Source organism: Polyodon spathula, unplaced genomic scaffold (genome assembly GCF_017654505.1).
Source record: "Polyodon spathula isolate WHYD16114869_AA unplaced genomic scaffold, ASM1765450v1 scaffolds_1252, whole genome shotgun sequence".
Classification (NCBI taxonomy): domain Eukaryota; kingdom Metazoa; phylum Chordata; class Actinopteri; order Acipenseriformes; family Polyodontidae; genus Polyodon; species Polyodon spathula.
The window spans coordinates 6,295-25,000 of NW_024472735.1; the positions used below are offsets into that span (position 1 = coordinate 6,295).

General features: G+C 50.5%; 2 protein-coding genes across 3 annotated transcripts; both read right to left on the reverse strand.

The window, feature by feature from the left end:
- Positions 1-585: 585 nt before the first annotated feature.
- Positions 586-15,213, reverse strand: alg9 (ALG9 alpha-1,2-mannosyltransferase). 2 transcript variants are annotated; one of them, XM_041242279.1, is made up of 15 exons: positions 15,057-15,208; positions 13,892-14,033; positions 13,574-13,708; positions 13,144-13,214; positions 12,759-12,847; positions 12,522-12,657; positions 12,169-12,256; positions 11,754-11,859; positions 7,797-7,919; positions 7,368-7,522; positions 6,917-7,046; positions 6,498-6,645; positions 5,934-6,063; positions 2,891-3,021; positions 1,037-1,236 (listed from the first exon to the last, which is right to left on the reverse strand). In XM_041242279.1, the coding sequence occupies exons 1-15, from the start codon at positions 15,179-15,181 to the stop codon at positions 1,113-1,115; spliced, it is 1,833 nt and encodes a 610-aa protein (XP_041098213.1). In that variant the 5' UTR covers positions 15,182-15,208; the 3' UTR covers positions 1,037-1,112. The 2 variants fall into 2 exon arrangements, with proteins under 2 accessions (XP_041098212.1, XP_041098213.1); XM_041242278.1 differs by lacking the exon at positions 2,891-3,021 and having other exon boundaries at positions 586-1,236; positions 15,057-15,213.
- Positions 15,214-15,721: 508 nt separating this feature from the next.
- fdxacb1 (ferredoxin-fold anticodon binding domain containing 1) lies at positions 15,722-18,703 on the reverse strand (the record flags this gene model as incomplete). The annotated part of the gene is made up of 4 exons (XM_041242280.1): positions 15,722-17,116; positions 17,739-17,897; positions 18,212-18,415; positions 18,624-18,703. Coding segments are annotated over 4 exons (1,563 nt in total), but the record flags the coding sequence as incomplete, so codon positions are not given.
- Positions 18,704-18,706: the final 3 nt, after the last annotated feature.

Consider the following 18,706-nt stretch of genomic DNA (forward strand, 5'->3'; position numbering starts at 1 on the left):
CTTCGTTCCACGCTTGTCCTTTAAAAAGGAAGCTGTGGTCTGCCATTCCCCCCCAGTTTCAATGAGAGGTGCGTTCAGTCAGTCCCCGTCTCTCCAGTTTTAATAGCCTGCAGCTTTCTTTTCCCAATCCTTTCTCACCCCCCCCTGGAGAGCTGCTGTCTCATATCTAGGTCAGCAGTGACCCTGCAGTGTGAATGAGCTGCATCCACTCGCAGTCATGCCAGCTCCAAGCAGGCACTTCAGAACGCAGCTGCGCAACACTGCCAACCAATTACTGGAGGTCAGCCCGGTATCCGAAACCACTGCCCTGGCGTCACGGTAACGAGAAACACCACATCAGCATGCCCGTGCTGGTTCAGCGCGCACATCAAACATGAAGAAAATGGGATGAATTAGTGAAGTGCTGGAACTCTGGGCCGGGGCACACCGCTGGCACAACAGAGGGTAGGCACCCCTTCCTGGGGATGAGGGGGTGCAATCTCAGCCAGATTGTCCAGGATCAGTGCAAACCTGTTATTCAAATAGACCCGTCCCCCTCCCCCCACCCCTGGGTCTGAAACAGCATATTGAGTGAAAACACTGAATATTTATATTGTTCAACTGCAATATGATTCCCAGGTGAACTACATTCTAACACATTATAGCTTTCTGTGCACTGAAAGCAGAAACACAGCAGGCCTTGTTGGCTCACCAGTTTGCTTACGTTAGCGACGGGCTCACAAGCTCCCTCTCTTCTTGAGGCTTTCCTCAGCGCAAGAAAGGAGGTCTTGCAAACAGAAAACATTTACGAGACAGATCAATGAATATTTCAACACAGAGAGGGTAAAATCTACAGTATGAAAAAAAAAGAATCACGCAGGAGCACATGAAATGATCTGTAAAATATTAACACGACACACAAGCAAAAATACTGCTCGGACAATACAGTGTAATCCGCTTTTTCAAGGACCACCAAATAGGATACATGCTGTACACACCACTGAACAGCAGTATTGAAAAGTGGTCATTTCTGACTGACAGACATCCAGACTGTGTATCCGGGGGTATTCCCCACAGTAAAGCTGGGAATGAGTCCTGACTCTCCACTGCTCTGTCCAGTCCGAGGTGGGACATCACAGACGTGTTCTTTTCCTGCCTTGCTTCGGTCTCTTGGCTTTCAGGATGATGTATTTTATGTAAGTCGTGTGCTGCTCCGATAGAAAGGGAATGAAAAAGGCCCTCAGCAGCTGTGATGACCTGCAATGAAAGGGCGGTGGGATTAATTTAAAGAATCCATACGATACAGAGAGAGAACTGATGCCTTGTTTGAGATGCACAGTCTGTGTCCCGTTAGCCAGCCATGAGGCAACAGAACCTTGTGCTCCGCAAACAAACCCTGTTAAACAAACACAAGGCAAGAGGGGCTGGAAACGCTGCGAGGCACAGAGAGTCACGCTGCGCCTCGGCTTGAGTGATCCTGGGAAGCCAGCTGTCTCTCTCAGGCTGCGTGTCCTTATCGGAGCCGAATAATGTCAGATCTGACAGAGAGGAAGGCGTCGTCCGAGTGAGACACTGGCCGTCACAGACACCTTGGCAACACAGGCACCCAGACATGAAGACAGGAGACAGAAAGCTAGCTTGATCCTCACCAAGCAGGGCTTCTGAATCAGGTGCTGGTTCACTTTTAATTAGGTCTGTCTTTCCGAGTTACACACCAAACAACAAATATAACAGCGGGTTCTGGAAGGGCAAACACTGCCAGCACAGGTCTGTTTACAGGCTGCAGGAGCCCATATAAACCACACACACACACAGGGCGTTTACTGATTTTCACCCAAACACGATGAAACTATTCATGTAACCAGGTCTCTCTCAGGAAGAGCGTTTGAAACCGTGCTTATTAATACATTATCATGCAAGCTCAGTGCAGAACAACAAGAACAAAGGGCGCCCTCGTGTGGCCGCTGAGCAGCATGGCAACCCCAATAGCTTCAAGGCATGATTCTCTTTCCAAGAAAGATCAACGGTGAGAACACAGGCAGCTCAGTAACACCAGGGCACCAGAGAGGTTAAAACAGAACAAGCTATAAATGCACACCTATAGCTATTGTACAAACGTGGGCTGTGCACATCAATGCAGGTCAGACTGTGTGCACTGAGCCCTGTCTCCCCTGTGCCAGTAATACTGCATATTATTACACTAGTGCCCTGAAGAGTCATGAAGTGGAGACTGCAGGAGCAGCTGCCTGAGTGGAGTAATTACTCTCCGGCTCGCTGCGTTTCTCTAATTCAATTAACGGCATGGTTTATCAGAGCGGAGCGCAGGGAGCTGAGGGGAGCCAAACCGTGGCTCACTGACGTCAGTGTGGGAGCAGGACCTCCCATCAGGCTGTGCTGCAGGGAGGAGGGAGCCACACTGGAGCTGGGGAGCGGATTGGCCAACAGAGTTTAGGGGATTCAATCGAGACGAGACCGCGGTAGTGGTTTTACCAATATGGAGGCTGAAAGAGATTCATGTTGAAAGGGTGCGTGTCAGGGGCTGTGCAGACTCACATTGTATTCATGTTGAAAGGGTGTGTGTCAGACTCACATTGTATTCATGTTGAAAGGGTGCTGTGGGGCTGTGCAGACTCACATTGTATTCATGTTGAAAGGGTGCACAGACTCACATTGTATTCATGTTGAAAGGGTGCGTGTCAGGGGCTGTGCACAGACTCACATTGTATTCATGTTGAAAGGGTGCGTGTCAGGGGCTGTGCACAGACTCACATTGTATTCATGTTGAAAGTGTGTGTGTCGGGGGCTGTGCACAGACTCACATTGTAAAGTGATTTCCTTTAACAAAGCCAGAGGAGGCCGTTGTGATCAGCCTGTGTAGCTGAAGGCTCTAGTGGAGACTCAGTCCTCTCACCTGGTTGTGTCCAGGAAAGGTTTGGACGCGATGACGCTCCACTCCTCGCTGTTGGTTGCGTAGCGTGGTTCCCGTGGAGTCTCTGATGCAGTGTCCAGGTCCACTAGATAGTGGCAGTGTTTGACCTCCATCTGCAGAATCCAGGAGAGGACAGCAGGTTAGACCAGTGAGGAGGGACTCCACATTCAGGGACTGAGGACTGAAGTCTTTCAAATCTGAACAGTGGTTGACAAAGTCAAGCTGAACCAATTCTTTAAGAGCAGCACAGAAGCCAGGCCAGTGGACACACAGTGGGAGATCGGGTGAAGGCAGTATGGAGATCACTGTCCTGAATTTACTTGTGAACGGCTCTCTAGGTTTATCTCACTCCTCGTGTTCTTTTAAGAGTCCCAGACAATACTAGTGTAATGAGCCATGCCTCTTACCTGAGTCTAATTTACCTGGCCCTGAGGGGCAGTACTGACTGCGCTGGAAGTACAGAAGCACTCACTCCTGCTTCATTCAAAACGCTTTCCCTAATCAATCCCCTGTCTTATTGTATTGCTTTATCTTTCTGGGTTTTGTTTGGAGAGACAGCGGCAGTGTTAGCCGGCCCCATTCCTGTGTAGTATCAGATCTCTTGCCGAAAACAAATAATAAGACATGCGTTTCTGTCCAAACTGCACATTTCAGACCTGTAGCTCATGGAAGTGAAATGATTCTGCAAGCTGCAATCACCGCAAGGAAATGATTCACAGTGCATGCAGTGAATGTGTGTGTAAAGCTGTGCCATCACTGCCAGCAGCCCCCCTCCCTCCCTCCCCCTCCCCCCCTCCCCCCCCCCCCCCCCCCCCCCCCCCCCCCCCCCCCCCCCCCTCCTCCCCCAGCCCTCTCCGTGTGCGTCACAGCCCAGCCAGCCAGCACTGCTCTTCATCCCTGCGGAGCTCCACACAGACAGAGCTCTTAATGAATGTTATCTGCATCCTGCTCTGAAGCAAGGGGACAGAGAACTCAAACCCTGTTTGAAAGCATACAAGCCAAGCGGCCCCTCTTTCATTGTGCAGAGAATCTTTTTCAAACTCAGCTGTTTGTTTCCTATTGATGAGCTCCCTTTACTGTCATTTTCACTGACAAGTGGGAAGCGCCCGAGAAACAGAATCCCACTAAAGACATTGGAGCTAACAAAACAGCTTCAAAACAAACGAACAGCAACTACTTCTTTTGAATGTATATGTGGCTGCACACCAGGTTCAGGTTGCAGAGAAATCTTCTGGAAATGCTCTAGAAATCACAGATTCCCTTCATGCCAGAATACAATACCACTGCCAGTACCTTTTCTGAACTGGCTCATTCTGCGTAACTTCTGAGAACAGCTCTCTACTTGAGAAAGCCGTTCTCCCTCTAATCTTTCCAGTTTAATGATTCCCTTGCAGAGAGGCTGGACTCAGTGAAATCCTGTTGTTCAGGAACTCCATTTTCCAGGGACATTTCATGCCTCTGCGAATGTTAACAGCTTCAGAACGCAGGCTGGGAGCCGGAGATTGCTTTGCAGCTTTATGAGAGACTCGGCCTCTGCTCCTTGGCTGGGTTTCCATGACGATACCTTTCATACACATCTGACTGTCACTCAAACTAATCCAGCCCAGGAGTATTCAGAGAGAGAGCCCTGATTACAGAGTCACAGCCTGGAGTGTTTTCAGTGTTCATTCCTTCAGGATTGTCTCCTAGTAATGCATAGCGGATTGGGGAGGCGTTGCACCCCGAGTCAGGATGGGGTGTGGGCACTAATGAAAGCCTGTGTCAATGTGTATCAACATGCTTAATATACACACCGCTCCTAGCATAGCTAATCCTTCGCATTAATCGCTAGTATACCATAGCCTTCCTGCAGCACTGCAAGGGTTAACAGGCAGCTCTGTCACAGCCCAGGAGCCGCTCTGCACAGCCAGTGACCTCACAATGATGTCATATGACATCAATGCTAATTCAGCTCCTGCGCAATTCCAAAAATGAGCCTCTGAAAGAATGAAGTCAGCGAGTCACGGAGCTCAGGACAGGGGCAGGGACTGGACACCGCAGAGGCTTTTCAATCTACCGGCTCAGCCACACTGATCCGCCTGCAGCCACTCACTGATCAACAGGCACGGCTGTACTGGCTCCCAAAGGGCATGTCCATCGCTGCGAGGGGAACGAGTCCCGCTTGCTGCTGCTGCTGCTCCAAGCTGCAGTGCAGCCTGTCAGTGCTGTGCAGTCCACACACTCGCAGGGGGATTCACAGCACTGTTGTTTTTGCACTGTTTTCAATTCCGCTGTCTGAACAAGCCTCTGCCAGTCAAGCCGTGTGTCTCACAGCATCTCTGTCAAGGGCTTGCTTCCTTCACATCTCCCCCCACGTCCCCTCCAGTTCACACCGTGCTCGGACATGCTGTGCGCATCAGGAATAACCCTGTATATGTGTTCTTAAACAGCAAATTAGCACACGGATGAGCGATCCTTGTTATCTTAACGACTGTATTCCACTTTGGGTAGCGATTTCTGTCACATCCAGGGGACTTTTTAAAAAGTTATCGCCCAAGTCGTTTCAAAAGACCTAGTACACCAGAGTGTTTCCACTAAACTGTCCCCCTGCAACGCTTCCTCTAGTGCCTTACCCGTGTGTGTTTCCACTAAACTGTCCCTCTGCAACGCTCTTCCCCTAGTGCCTTACTTGTGTGTGTTTCCACTAAACTGCCCCCCTGCAACGCTTCCTCTAGTGCCTTACTCATGTGTGTTTCCACTAAACTGTCCCCCTGCAACGCTCTTCCCCTAGTGCCTTACTCGTGAGTGTTTCCCTGGGATGTGGTGAATGGCGCTGATAGACTCACGTATCGAGAGTGTTTCCCTGGGATGTGGTGAATGACGCTGATAGACTCACGTATCGAGAGTGTTTCCCTGGGATGTGGTGAATGACGCTGATAGACTCGCGTATCGAGAGTGTTTCCCTGGGATGTGGTGAATGACGCTGATAGACTCGCATATCGAGAGTGTTTCCCTGGGATGTGGTGAATGACGCTGATAGACTCACATATCGAGAGGGCTCCTCCAGGTTCTGGTCGTTCATGTGGGTCGGGATGATCTGTGTGGCGAACCCCCCTTTAGAGAAAGGTTTGGGAAGCTGGCCCCGGAACTCCGACTGGATGAACTGCAGCTGCCAGCTGGAACAGAGTGTTGGGTTAGAGTCTTACAGGGTTAGTGCCCAATTATTATACCAATGCGACGCTCCCTCTGGAATCCCCAGCCAAGAGCAGCCTGGACCTGAACCTGCGCCCCCCTGACTGTATGACTCCCCCTGCACACCACACAGCCAGGACCTGAACCTGCGCCCCCCTGACTGTATGACTCCCCCTGCACACCACACAGCCAGGACCTGAACCTGCGCCCCCTGACTGTATGACTCCCCCTGCACACCACACAGCCAGGACCTGAACCTGCGCCCCCCTGACTGCATGACTCCCCCTGCACACCACACAGCCAGGACCTGAACCTGCGCCCCCCTGACTGCATGACTCCCCCTCTCTGTTCTACTCAAAGCTGTGATCACTGTATTCATCCCCGTGGGGGAGATGTTTCAGCGTCGCACTGGGCTCACTCGTCAGGCAGCAGGAAGCTGCTGGGAAAGCGATGCCACTCCTTCCCCACACAGACGTGCACAGGCCGGCCTTCAGGAACAGTGTGGAGAGTGGGGTCCTTGGCGATGCGGTGGAATTCTGGGTAGAGGTCGAGGGGCGCGTGATATCCTGTGGGAGCAGCGGAGAAGTTCTGTAACATTTCTACTCAATTCAGATCTGTGGACTGTGTTTTATTTTATTTCACAAGTTTTACTCCCCCCCCATCCCCCCATCAGTGAATTATCAAACTAAATTTTAAAAAGTGTGCACCCGACATCATGAAATACATGATTCAGTGAGATTTCTTTAAACGTGGAGACCAGTCCTGTTAAATTCCCTCCCCTGCTAGTGAGGGGGAGCCCTGCTGGTCCGAGTCACCCCTTCTCGCTCCTACACTGACCTCTGAAGAGTGCCACAGAGCGGGACAGCGACAGCACACTGAACAGAAGCACTGTCCCCACAGCCAGCCAGTGAGACGAGGCGGTGTAGTGCTGCAGACGATAGCGCTGGAACAGGAAGTGGTAGCATTTCTGTAAGCAAGACCAGCAGGGGAGAGGGGAGAGAGGAGAGGAGAGGAGAGACGGGAGGGGAGAAAGGAGAGGGGAGAGAGAGAGGAGGGGAGAGATGGAAGAGGGAAGAGGGGAAAGGGGAGCGGGGAGAGAGGAGATGCAGTTGTAGTTCCATATAAATAACATTTTAGAACATCAATAAAATCGTTTTTAAAATTCCAAGCAGGTTTTAAAAATACAGCAAAGTGTCAAGGAAACATTCCCACCCAGCGCCCTGGCTGGACATTACCTCCTGCTCTCTTTGTGGTGCCGGGGAGCATGCTGTGAACACCTAGACCCTACCTGCAGGGAGGACAGCGCCACAGCGCCACACAGGCAGACAAGCGGGTAGACTGGAAACAGGAAGCGCTCCTCCTTGTGGGGGCGCGTGAAGAAGATCAGGATCCAGATGTACATGGGGGACAGCGTGAGCCAGTAGGGGCGGCCCAGGTTCTGAACTGCAACATAGCAAAGGGCTTGGCTTTGAAAGCAGTTAGCACACGTACGCAGCAGCGTTACCTTTCAAATGCATCTGAAACCATGAAAGACACACAGAGACAGCCCTTTAAACCGTGAGACACACACAGAGACAGCCCTTTAACCCGTGAGACACACACAGAGACAGCCCTTTAACCCGTGAGACACACACAGAGACAGCCCTTTAACCCGTGAGACACACACAGAGACAGCCCTTTAACCCGTGACTCTGTTCACGTACACATGGCTACTCACCGCTGAAGCGCTGCAGCAGAGCCCCCATCACAGCAGTCACAGGCAGGGACAGCAGAGCCAGCACGAACACCACGTTGAAATTGAGGAACCCATTGAGCAGGTAGAAATACCAGGGCTCTGTGCCTGGAAACCAAGGGAGAGCAAACCAGGGGAGAGTAAGCAAGGCTTGAACAAGAACAGCTCACAGTTAGGGGGGCTTGATCGAAGCCTCTAGAATCTTAAAAGCAGCTCACATAGTGAACCCCAAGCCAAGAGCAGTGAACCTTCAAGAGCAGCATAGAAACCAGGACCACAGGACACACTCACTTTCCTTGTATCCTGGGTTGTCTTTGTGAGACACACACAGTAAAGCCAAGCCTGGCGGCCGTGTCTTTCCCTGCTCTAATACAAGGTGTGGAGGGCGTGATCCCACTAAACACCGACAGCACAGTCTCCTTCCAGACCCCTGACAGGCTTCACAAACACTCGTGCTGTGACGCACAAGACAAGCTGCAGTGATTCCGTACACTCAGCAGCACTCAGCACAGGCATTCGCTCACCCGACGAGGGCTTTGAAAGCACCCACACTGAAGCACGCTATCAGGGGAGGCAGAGCGAGAATGAAAATGACGTTAGCGAGTGCCGGGCATCAGCAGGGTGAAGGGAGCTGTCTGATCTCTCTGCTATGATTAGAGAGGCTCTCGAAGGCAGGGGGAAGGGAGCTGTTTGATCTCTCTGCTATGATTAGAGAGGCTCTCGAAGGCAGGGGGAAGGGAGCTGTTTGATCTCTCTGCTATGATTAGAGAGGCTCTCGAAGGCAGGGTGAAGGGAGCTGTCTGATCTCTCTGCTATGATTAGAGAGGCTCTCGAAGGCAGGGTGAAGGGAGCTGTCTGATCTCTCTGCTATGATTAGAGAGGCTCTCGAAGGCAGGGTGAAGGGAGCTGTCTGATCTCTCTGCTATGATTAGAGAGGCTCTCGAAGGCAGGGTGAAGGGAGCTGTCTGATCTCTCTGCTATGATTAGAGAGGCTCTCGAAGGCAGGGTGAAGGGAGCTGTCTGATCTCTCTGCTATGATTAGAGAGGCTCTCGAAGGCAGGGTGAAGGGAGCTGTCTGATCTCTCTGCTATGATTAGAGAGGCTCTCGAAGGCAGGGTGAAGGGAGCTGTCTGATCTCTCTGCTATGATTAGAGAGGCTCTCGAAGGCAGGGGGAAGGGAGCTGTCTGATCTCTCTGCTATGATTAGAGAGGCTCTCGAAGGCAGGGTGAAGGGAGCTGTCTGATCTCTCTGCTATGATTAGAGAGGCTCTCGAAGGCAGGGTGAAGGGAGCTGTCTGATCTCTCTGCTATGATTAGAGAGGCTCTCGAAGGCAGGGTGAAGGGAGCTGTCTGATCTCTCTGCTATGATTAGAGAGGCTCTCGAAGGCAGGGTGAAGGGAGCTGTTTGATCTCTCTGCTATGATTAGAGAGGCTCTCGAAGGCAGGGTGAAGGGAGCTGTCTGATCTCTCTGCTATGATTAGAGAGGCTCTCGAAGGCAGGGGGAAGGCTACAGAGCACCGGCGTTCCTGCAGGGCTGGTAAAGCAGCTGTTACTGACACATGCTGCAGCTCATCTAACCCACGCAGAGTCCCCACGACGACGCTGCAATTACAATGCAAGCCCTTCGGGGGCGCTGTTCAGACCCATATTACAATCATTATAGAGGTGCTTAAAATGTCATTAGACTTCAGTGACACTAATAGGCTTGCTGGACGGCTCCACATGGAAATGAAAGCATTTATTTTTAATGCACATTTAACAGCTATGAGAGCTGAAGGGATTTCTTTTTTTAACACAGATGAGTGACACTGCAAACACCCGTCCCTTATTGAAACTGTAAAGACACATCACAGAAAGATGATTTCCGAGGAGAGGAGGCGCGGGGCTCGCCCAGGGGGTTCCTGGTACCTGACTGATCTCAGGACCGTCTGCTTCGGGGAGCGTCCCGCCAGGCTGTGGCAGCACATCGTGACCCTGTTTCAACTCTCTGGGGGTCTCTGGTCTTGCAACAGCTTCTGTACTTTCAAACAAACAGATTCTCTTTCCAGACAGAATGAAAGAGGCACTGCTGTGAAGAGGATGCATCAGGCAGCACCTGAACGGATTACTAACACAAGAGCAGGCAGATGAATAACTAGAGGTACTCATCAGCCAGGAACAGCTAGGCTGCCCCATCTCAACTCGTCCGGTTTCACAGCTTCATCCCAAAACCGTGTCAAGTCTGGTCTGAGAGCATCCCAATGACTGACATCAACAATGTGGCTTGCTAGCCTTGGTAACCCTTGGTAACCCTCGGTAGCCTTGGTAACCCATTCCCATCTCCTCCACACTCTCTGTGGAGAGCAGCCCCTCCTTCTCTCTGTTCTAAGTGTGTCGGCTTCATTCCCTCTGGTCCTGGTTTCTTTCTCAACTCCTTTCATGATTTTAAAGCCTTTAATCAGGTGCCCCTGACTGCTTGCACCCAGTCTGCCCGCAGTCCTGCCAGCTCTGCTGGGATTCGCCTGGTTGCTCACTGCTCTCTCCAGGGCCACAATGCCCCTTCTGCACCGCGCTGCGCACATCTGCTTTCACGCAGTAACCTGACTGAAGACGCTGCTGGAGTCAAACGACCTGGAAGCACAAGCTTGCAAGACTGCATGAAAGCAAAGGCAAGCTTTACTTTAAACTAGAGACCATGTGTCAGTCTATGAAAGTCAACACGCGATAACAACACTGTGTGTCTCTTCAACACTGAGGCTGCAAAGCTGCGTTCATTACATTCACCCTGTAGACATGTTCAATAGAAAGGTAACCTAGACTGAGGATCAATAGGGTTAGAATGGACTTATCTACTGATTTCAAATCTGACACTAATTAAACACAAGGGGCTGGACTGTCCTGTTCAAGCAGCTGATCCCAAATCTCAGGACAGGGGGTTACAATGTACCACATCCAAATAAAAGCCCTGCTCCAGATTTCTGTCCCAGCGGTTTCCCTGCCCCAAGCTCCTGTGCTGCAGCATTAACAAGACCAGGACAGCTGTCCCGTCGGTCTCACTGTGGACACGGGACACACACAGGGCTCTGTTTAAACACAGGGTGGAAGCAACGAAGAGACACACAGTGCGTCACCCGATCACTTGTGAGTCACTGTGACGCAAACTGTAGCTGAGTCACTGAGAAACAAGCCTTTACACAGCCCTGCTTATACTGGGGGTTACACTGAGACGCAGACACAAGCTCTCTGATTCATTGTGTGTGTGTATATTATTTCTGAATGTACAATAACTGCTTGGAATTATTTTCTTCTTGTTTTGCTATTTCACTGAGTCTGGTTTACTTGGGTCTCTTTGTATTAGAGCTGCATTATTGAGGAGAGCAAGCAGAATGCAATTTTTGATTACAATACACAGCTCAGCTAGTGATTCTCTGAAGCAGTTTTCTTGGGTGCATGACAGAGGCATGTGCTGAGAAGTCTATTTCACCCTTTCCTTCCATTCGAGGCTGCAGTGCGCCCTCTTGTGGAGATGTGTGGCAGTACAGTATGGAAACTCCCTTTCCAGTGAAGCTGTTTCCATCAGTCCTTGTCGCTGTCACAAGTTAAAACATTTTCTAGAAAGGACCCAGGATATGAGAATGAAAAGCATTGGATCCCCACACATTCCCACATGGAGCATGACGTCAGCTCCACTCAAGATAAGGCTTCGGTGCTTTAATGAAACGGCTAGGAATTCATAGTTGCACTCGGGAGCGTTCGCCCAGAAAGACCATTGCTCTTGCAGTAGAGCACGGCAGCGTGTCCAGGTTCACGCTCCCTCCTGGGGCTGTGATTGCAGTGAGCGCTGCACCACGTGGTCTGGTCCTGCGCTCCTCAGAAGAGAAACCCTCTTTTCTCCCGGTCAGCCCTCCTGAGCACGTGTGCAGAAACGCATTGCCCGCTTGAGTTATAAGATTTCAGCTTACCGTAGAGATCTGGCCCGTGTGGACTGAACACATTGTACAGCACGATGTTGAGAGGAGCGACCACCAGCTTCCCATAGTAGTAACTGTCTACAGCGACAACAGGACCCTGTGGAGATGAAAGCATGGGGTTAGAGCGCTGCAATCACTCAAACATTGTGAGCGTGTTTATCAACACACAGAGCTAAGAAAACGAGGTCCAGCAGCTCTTACACATACCATGCATTGCTATTCCTTCTGGAGCTCCACTCTCATATATAAAAGAACGCCCATACTATTTTTAAATAAAGACTCTTGAGATGCATCGAGGCCCACTGTGACTCCTGTGAGTTGCGGCTTCACTACATGCACAGCAGATCCAGTGTGTCCCCTGCAGCCCCAGTGAAATGGAGGCTGCTGTGCTGTGTTCTGTGCTCACCAGGAACAGCAGCAGGGCTATCAGAGCCCAGGTGAGGAAACTCTTCCATCTCCTCTTGAGCAGCAGCAAGTCAAACGCAATGGGCAACCTGGGGAACGAAGCAGCAGCGTTACAGGCAGGGGAGGAGACCCTAACGAAGCCAGCCTGCCTGCCTGTTCTGATCACAGAGTAGTTTAATCTCCCATGCAGACAGTGTGTGAGTAACATGTCATGACTCTGATCCGTTCTCTAGATGCATCCTGCCTATTTCTTCAGTGTGTAAAAGCCCAGTCCTCAGCTCACGTGGAGCGCTGGCGGTGACGTTTCAGGCAGCACCAGGTCACTCTCATGGCTGCTGCACTGTTAGCACCTACCCCAGAGCTGCACTGAAAGGCCAGCCCACGATGGCCCCTGCTGCCACAGCCAGCACAGAGACCGAGGTGTTGTCATTGTACCAGCCCGTCATGGCTACGAGCGTGGTGTACATGCAGAACGTGCTGGGCAGGAATGCTGGGCAGAGAAGAGAAGCAGTCAGTTACACCCAGTACAGCGAACTCACAGGACTTACAGCTCACCGCACACGCCTCTCCCTCTCTCTCTCTGAGACCCACCTGCTGCGGAACAGTACATGCCAGTGCTCAGGACCAGGAACGCCAGCATCAACCGGCCCACATGGAGCCCGAATCTCTTACACACCGCTCTGAGAAAGAGAAAGCAAAAGCAAACCTCTGACACACTTTTCCCACAGCCTTCGCTGCTGTACAGATCGTTTGGTATCACTTTATAACCTGGCTGGTGTTTTGCATGATTTTCACATGTTTGTAAACTCAGGCTAGCGTTAGCATGGCTGCAGTTTCCCTTCCTAGCACAGCCTACATGCAGCAAGCGAAGTCAAGGACAGCTTGCATGAGCTCTCCTTCCATCCGTACCATCCTTCAAATGACTGCCTGGCTGCATTACACTGGATCCAATGGAAGGAGACTTTTCCACACTTACTTGTAGAAATAGAGCTCGCAGACACAGCACAGGAAGGCTAGAAGACATCGTAAGAAATAAAACACCAGGACCTGCAAAGAAACCAAAACACTCGAGCATGAGAGTGACACTGAACCCAGCGGAAGCTGTGAGCACACAATCAGAGCCACAAGCAACATGACAGAGGCCCCGATTCCAGCTTCACATGCGCAGGGCAACAGCACGGCCAACAGCACCCCCAAATTACAACAGCGCTGTGCCAACGTGCTTTCAGTGTCATCACAATCGAAGAAGAGCTGCTCTACACATCTACAAACGAATGCAGGACTCACTCACAGACGAGCAGACACAAAGACTGGCTGCCCCCACATGCCCCTAGATTCATGTTACACACAGAGTACCCTCTCCTCTATGACCACTAGTGGTGCAGCCTCCATATAAGAACCAGTACCTTGCTGGTCTGCAGGACCCTGGCATGGAACCAGGCTGGAGCAGCGTGCAGCCACAGGTAAGCATAGGAGCGGATAGCAGAGGCTGGGGAGTACTCCCAGGTCTGGAAGCCCGCTCCATACAGGAGGAAATGAGTCTGCAGGAAAGTAATAATAATCAATAATCAATCAGACTGCATTTGGAATGGAAACAATGCGGCTTTCAAAAACTAGAGCCAACACAGTTCTGGATCACAGTATAGCCCACAGTGGCTTTTAAAACCGCGCTGGGATTCCCAGCATGCTTTCAGAACAGACAAACCAACAAGTGCTGGACTCACAGGCTCCCAGAAGTTGTAGGTCTCATCGCAGTCGGAGATGTTGCTGAGCAGGGCTGCGCAGAAGCGGGCGGAGATGAGGCACTTGAAGGCAGTCGAGCCCTCGGGGGCCCACACCTGCCCTGCTTTACTGGAAGAGAGGGCGCTGCAATAGAAGAGAGGCCAGATGAGAGCAGCAGAGTAATGCACTGAGTACCAGCTGAGAGGGAGGCACAGGGTTTAGCAATGACACTGAAATATGATTACGATATGCACTCCACTGTCACGGAGAGGAGGAGGGAAGGGAGGTGTGAAACAGGCACAGGGTTTAGCAATGACACTGAAATATGATTAGGATATGCACTCCACTGTCGCAGAGAGGAGGAGGCAAAGGAGGTGTGAAACAGGCACAGGGTTTAGCAATGACACTGAAATATGATCAGAATATGCACAACTGCCAATATAAAGCATCTCCATTTAGCAGGTTTAAGCAGTGAGGGCACGATCCTTGCATCTTAATAAATGCGTGGGTTTAATTCACACAGCCCTCTGCAGAATGAGGGCATGCTCCTTGCACCCCTGTATTGGACTCGCGCTATGGCACCGACAGCAAATACACCAATGCAGCAGGAGCTCACGGGAACGTTTTCACTGTTTTTGTATGCATTCCTTCCGAGGGTTTAACACGCCTTCAGCGGGACCTCTATCTGCAGCATGCAATTATAACGTGTACAGCATAACCCTACCGGACTGGGCTGTTCTGTTTACTGGGTGTTTTCCCACTGAATCCAGTGCATTTAACTTGCGGTCGCGATTTAATTGAGAAATGCATGAAATAATGCTCCACACACTCACGATAGTACTACAGTAAAAAACTAATACATATTCGGCTTATTGTTTTTAAGAAAAGGCAACGCGTGATGACGTGTTCACTACCGGTATATCCACACGTTGTTGTTGCACGTCCTTCGAATGAAGAACCACGAGTCCGATGCGTGACAGATTTTTACTTTGTAGTTGGTTTATTATTATTATTATTATTATTTAAGTCTTTTCAATGTAAATCTTAATTTTTAAAACGTGTCATTTCATATGTGGCTCCGGCGCACATTGCAAGCAGTCTCCAGAGACGCTCAGCGCCGGGGATGAGACCTCGTTCAGCAGCAATAGCGTGCGCTGTGACACTCACTCAGTCCGATTCTCCTCGGCGCCCTTGCTTTCCTCTGTGCCTTTGGGCTCGCTGTTAATGTTGGGGTGAACCGACGTGTTTACATCCTGCTTGCCCTTTCTGTGCCGAACCCCCCTCGACGCCATCTCTACTAGTGGCACGCCTCTGGCTTCACAGGCGGAAAAGCCCGAAACCACGACGACTGCTGGCCATATTTAGTAAGGGCACGCCTGGATCGCATAGCATAAGCTGCAGTGTTTGAATGTGTAAGTGCGAAAGCTGTTATCAATAATACTTCAAACTGCTTATACTGCTGCAGTGATACCTGCTGTTCAGGGATGAACAAGACAGCAAATTACAGGGCTGGCCACAGAATTAGAAACACCCGCCATATCAGCGTCAATAAGGTCTACGTTTTGATTCTGCATGCCACTTCCGTCATTGAATTGAAGTAGCGACCTCTATGTGACGTCTTTACAGGACTTTTAACCTACAACTGGTCACCTCTAGCAGATATGACGTGTTTACAGGGCTGCTGCCTTTATGCTAGCTTGCCTGTTTTAATAATAATAATAATAACAACAATAATAATAATAATATGCTTATCAGACCCCAGCAGTGGGCTGATTCAATACTGTTCGTAAAACTGATGTACGATATGCAAGTACTCATAATAACGAAAAACACAATGGCATCCATTTATTAAGAACAATATTAAAAATCACATCAAAATAAAAACAATACTGGATTTTACATGCACTGCAAATACAGCCAACATTTTGCGCTTCAAAACACAACTGTGCAAAATACATTGAAAACACAGGTCAAGTTTTACAGCACACGGCTGTGCAAAATGCATTCACAATGTCAGTCTCACGTCACACAAGCTTGCCTCTTGAGATTTCTGCACTGACTCTGTTAGCTTGTTAAGAAAGGGATTGGGGTGGGCTGGCACTGGCAGCTATCTGAGAGTCACTTGCAAGCGCTGCTGAATCTGCTCTCTGAGTCTCTGCTGCAGCTCCTGTGCTTTCCTAGAAGACAGAGCTCTGTCACAGGCCTGGTAGCTGAGTCTGTAGCAGCGGCTAGCTTGGGGCATGTGCGGGTACTGGAAACTGTCCACCAGACGCACATCAATCACTGCCCCTGCGGTCGCCTGCCGGACCAAGCTGTGGAACCCCAGCTCATCGAAGCTCAGGGGATCCACCCAGAAGCTGACATCGTGCTGGTATAAGGGAGGATGAAGACAGAAACTCTGCAAGGGTCTCAACTCTGTCTGGCCAAACTGGTCAAGGAAACGAGGGTCAGAGCTCCACAGCATCCTCCAATCCTGTACCCCGAAGACCAGCATGGCCAACAGGTCCAGGTTTAGGGTGACGGCGCACACGTGGAGACCTGGGTGAAACCGTCCCGGAGGAATCACTGCCATCCATCCAACCTGCCGGTCTCCCTTCTGCTTCACCGAGATTCCATGGAGGACGGGTGCGTCCGAGAGCTTCTGGAAGGTCAGCAGATGTTCCGAGGAGTCTAGCTTTGCGGGAATGACCCTTTCAAGGGATCGCTGAAGAACTCGGATGTAATCCGGCCTCTGTTCGGGATTGAATCCGCAAATCAGGAGAGTCTCGTGGAAAGCGGGGAGGTTGTCTCTGGAAACAGGGGACTTTTTGAAGACGGGGCCGCTTATTGTGTAAAACGTTTCCTCTCTGAATCCCTTCTGTTGTAAAACATCCCAGGCGTGTACCATGAGGGAGGAGCGGAGACCGTAGCCCTTCTTACCTCCCTCCTCTGTGCCTGTGCTGTTGGACGCAGCCTCTCCTGAAGTCACAGGCTCGGTCTCTGGCTGCACGCTGGGGTTTAACCCCGGAGGACCGGCCTCTTCACTCCTTGTTAGCCCCACCTCTGAAGGTCTGATCCAGTAGATGTTAGACAGGTCGCACAGCCAATCAGGGAGCCCCTTGCTGCTGTGAAACAATAGAGGGAACTCTCTCTCTATTCGTTGGACAGGCACCAGGGAGCTCAACTCTTTCAGAAGCTGCTCTTTTATTAGATTCACAGGGTGGTGGGAATGTCTGCCAAGAAAACCCCTAAAGATAAGAAAAGACAAATCAGTGAAACCCTGGATCCCCACCCTGTCACCGTGCACACACTACAGAGCCAGCAAAACCATTAACAATGCTGAAAGAGCTGGATCCCCTCCCTGTCACTGTGCACACACTACAGAGCCAGCAAAACCATTAACAATGCTGAAAGAGCTGGATCCCCTCTCTATCACTGTGCACACACTACAGAGCCAGCAAAACCATTAACAATGCTGAAAGAGCTGGATCCCCTCCCTGTCACTGTGCACACACTACAGAGCCAGCAAAACCATTAACAATGCTGAAAGAGCTGGATCCCCTCCCTGTCACTGTGCACACACTACAGAGCCAGCAAAACCTTGTCCGGTTTCTAGTCTCAGAACTTTGTCATGTTAGTTGGCATGGTGTTGTTAAGGCACTGTTTGAAATAAATGCTGCATTGTTTTGGGGGGTGAATCGAGTACAATTGAGCCAGCGATAATAAGTTTGTTCTTGGGGTGACGTGCAACCTGGACATGTGATGGGGTGCATCTCACTGTGTCTGCCCGTCTCCGAACATGACTTTTATAAAGCTAACAAAATATGTGTTTAATAAATCAGAATTAATCAGCACTTTTTTCCTCCTTACCTGTTGATGTATTCACTGAGTTCTTCAGGGATCTGGAAACAGACTCTATGCTTGCCCAGTGTTTCCTCCACAGCAACAGCCGGCACTGAAGTGAAAGGCAGACTCCGGGTAAAGATGTGATTCAAAGCTCCTTCCACGTGGAACGACTTGTCTTGACTCCTGAAATACAACACTGTGATCTGAGAGCCAGGCATGTTAGAGACTCCTGAAATACAACACTGTGATCTGAGAGCCAGGCATGTTAGAGACTCCTGAAATACAACACTGTGATCTGAGAGCCAGGCATGTTAGAGACTCCTGAAATACAACACTGTGATCTGAGAGTTTGCTCAGTTTCCAGTCTGACTCGTCTGATTCTCAGAACTGTACTGTGTCCTGTCATCGACGGACAGCAGGACTTGCACTGTTACTGACTCCACAACTACATTCAGTCTAATTTAGATTATTTTAACCTTTCTTTCAAGACAACTTACCTATAACCAGTGCTTCTGTAGCTGTAGTATTTAGCACAGTCAAATGGGCAGATTTCACTGAGAATGAACCCCGCCTCTGCTGCCATGGCAACCACCTGCCAGCTGTTGTGCCACTCTCTCATTGGCTGGTCAGCGGGCGTGCCGCCCTGTCCGTTACAAAGAGCGATGTGAACTTCTCCATCTTCACTCAGAACCTCTGCACAGCTAGAGAGGTGAGAAACGGGAGAAGATGAAGACTGAACAAGAAAGAACGAGACGAGCAGCCCCTGCTATAGAAATGGGAAGCATGCATACTGGAGAATAAAAAAGGAAGAGTCGCTAATCAGACTGTAGAGTAAATGCATATCCTCTCTAGTACAACACTCGAGACAGCAAGGTTTGGACCTCCAGCCCTGTGCTGTACACCGCTCACCTGAGGAAGAACTTGGCCAGCAGGGTGCGGTTCTTCTTCACACCAGCCTTCCTCCCGCAGTGAGGGAAGTTGAAGACGACGCA

What these genes read in the sequence shown, in the direction of transcription:
- alg9 (XM_041242278.1), bottom strand. Translation starts at nt 15,181, where the DNA reads ATGGCGTCGAGGGGGGTTCGGCACAGAAAGGGCAAGCAGGATGTAAAC. An exon ending in CCTTTCAGTGCAGCTCTGGG is followed by an intron (nt 12,257 to 12,521) that starts GTAGGTGCTAAC and finishes TTCGTTCCCCAG; the next exon opens with GTTGCCCATTGCGTTTGACT. An exon ending in CTCTGTGGCACTCTTCAGAG is followed by an intron (nt 6,646 to 6,916) that starts GTCAGTGTAGGA and finishes CTGCTCCCACAG; the next exon opens with GATATCACGCGCCCCTCGAC.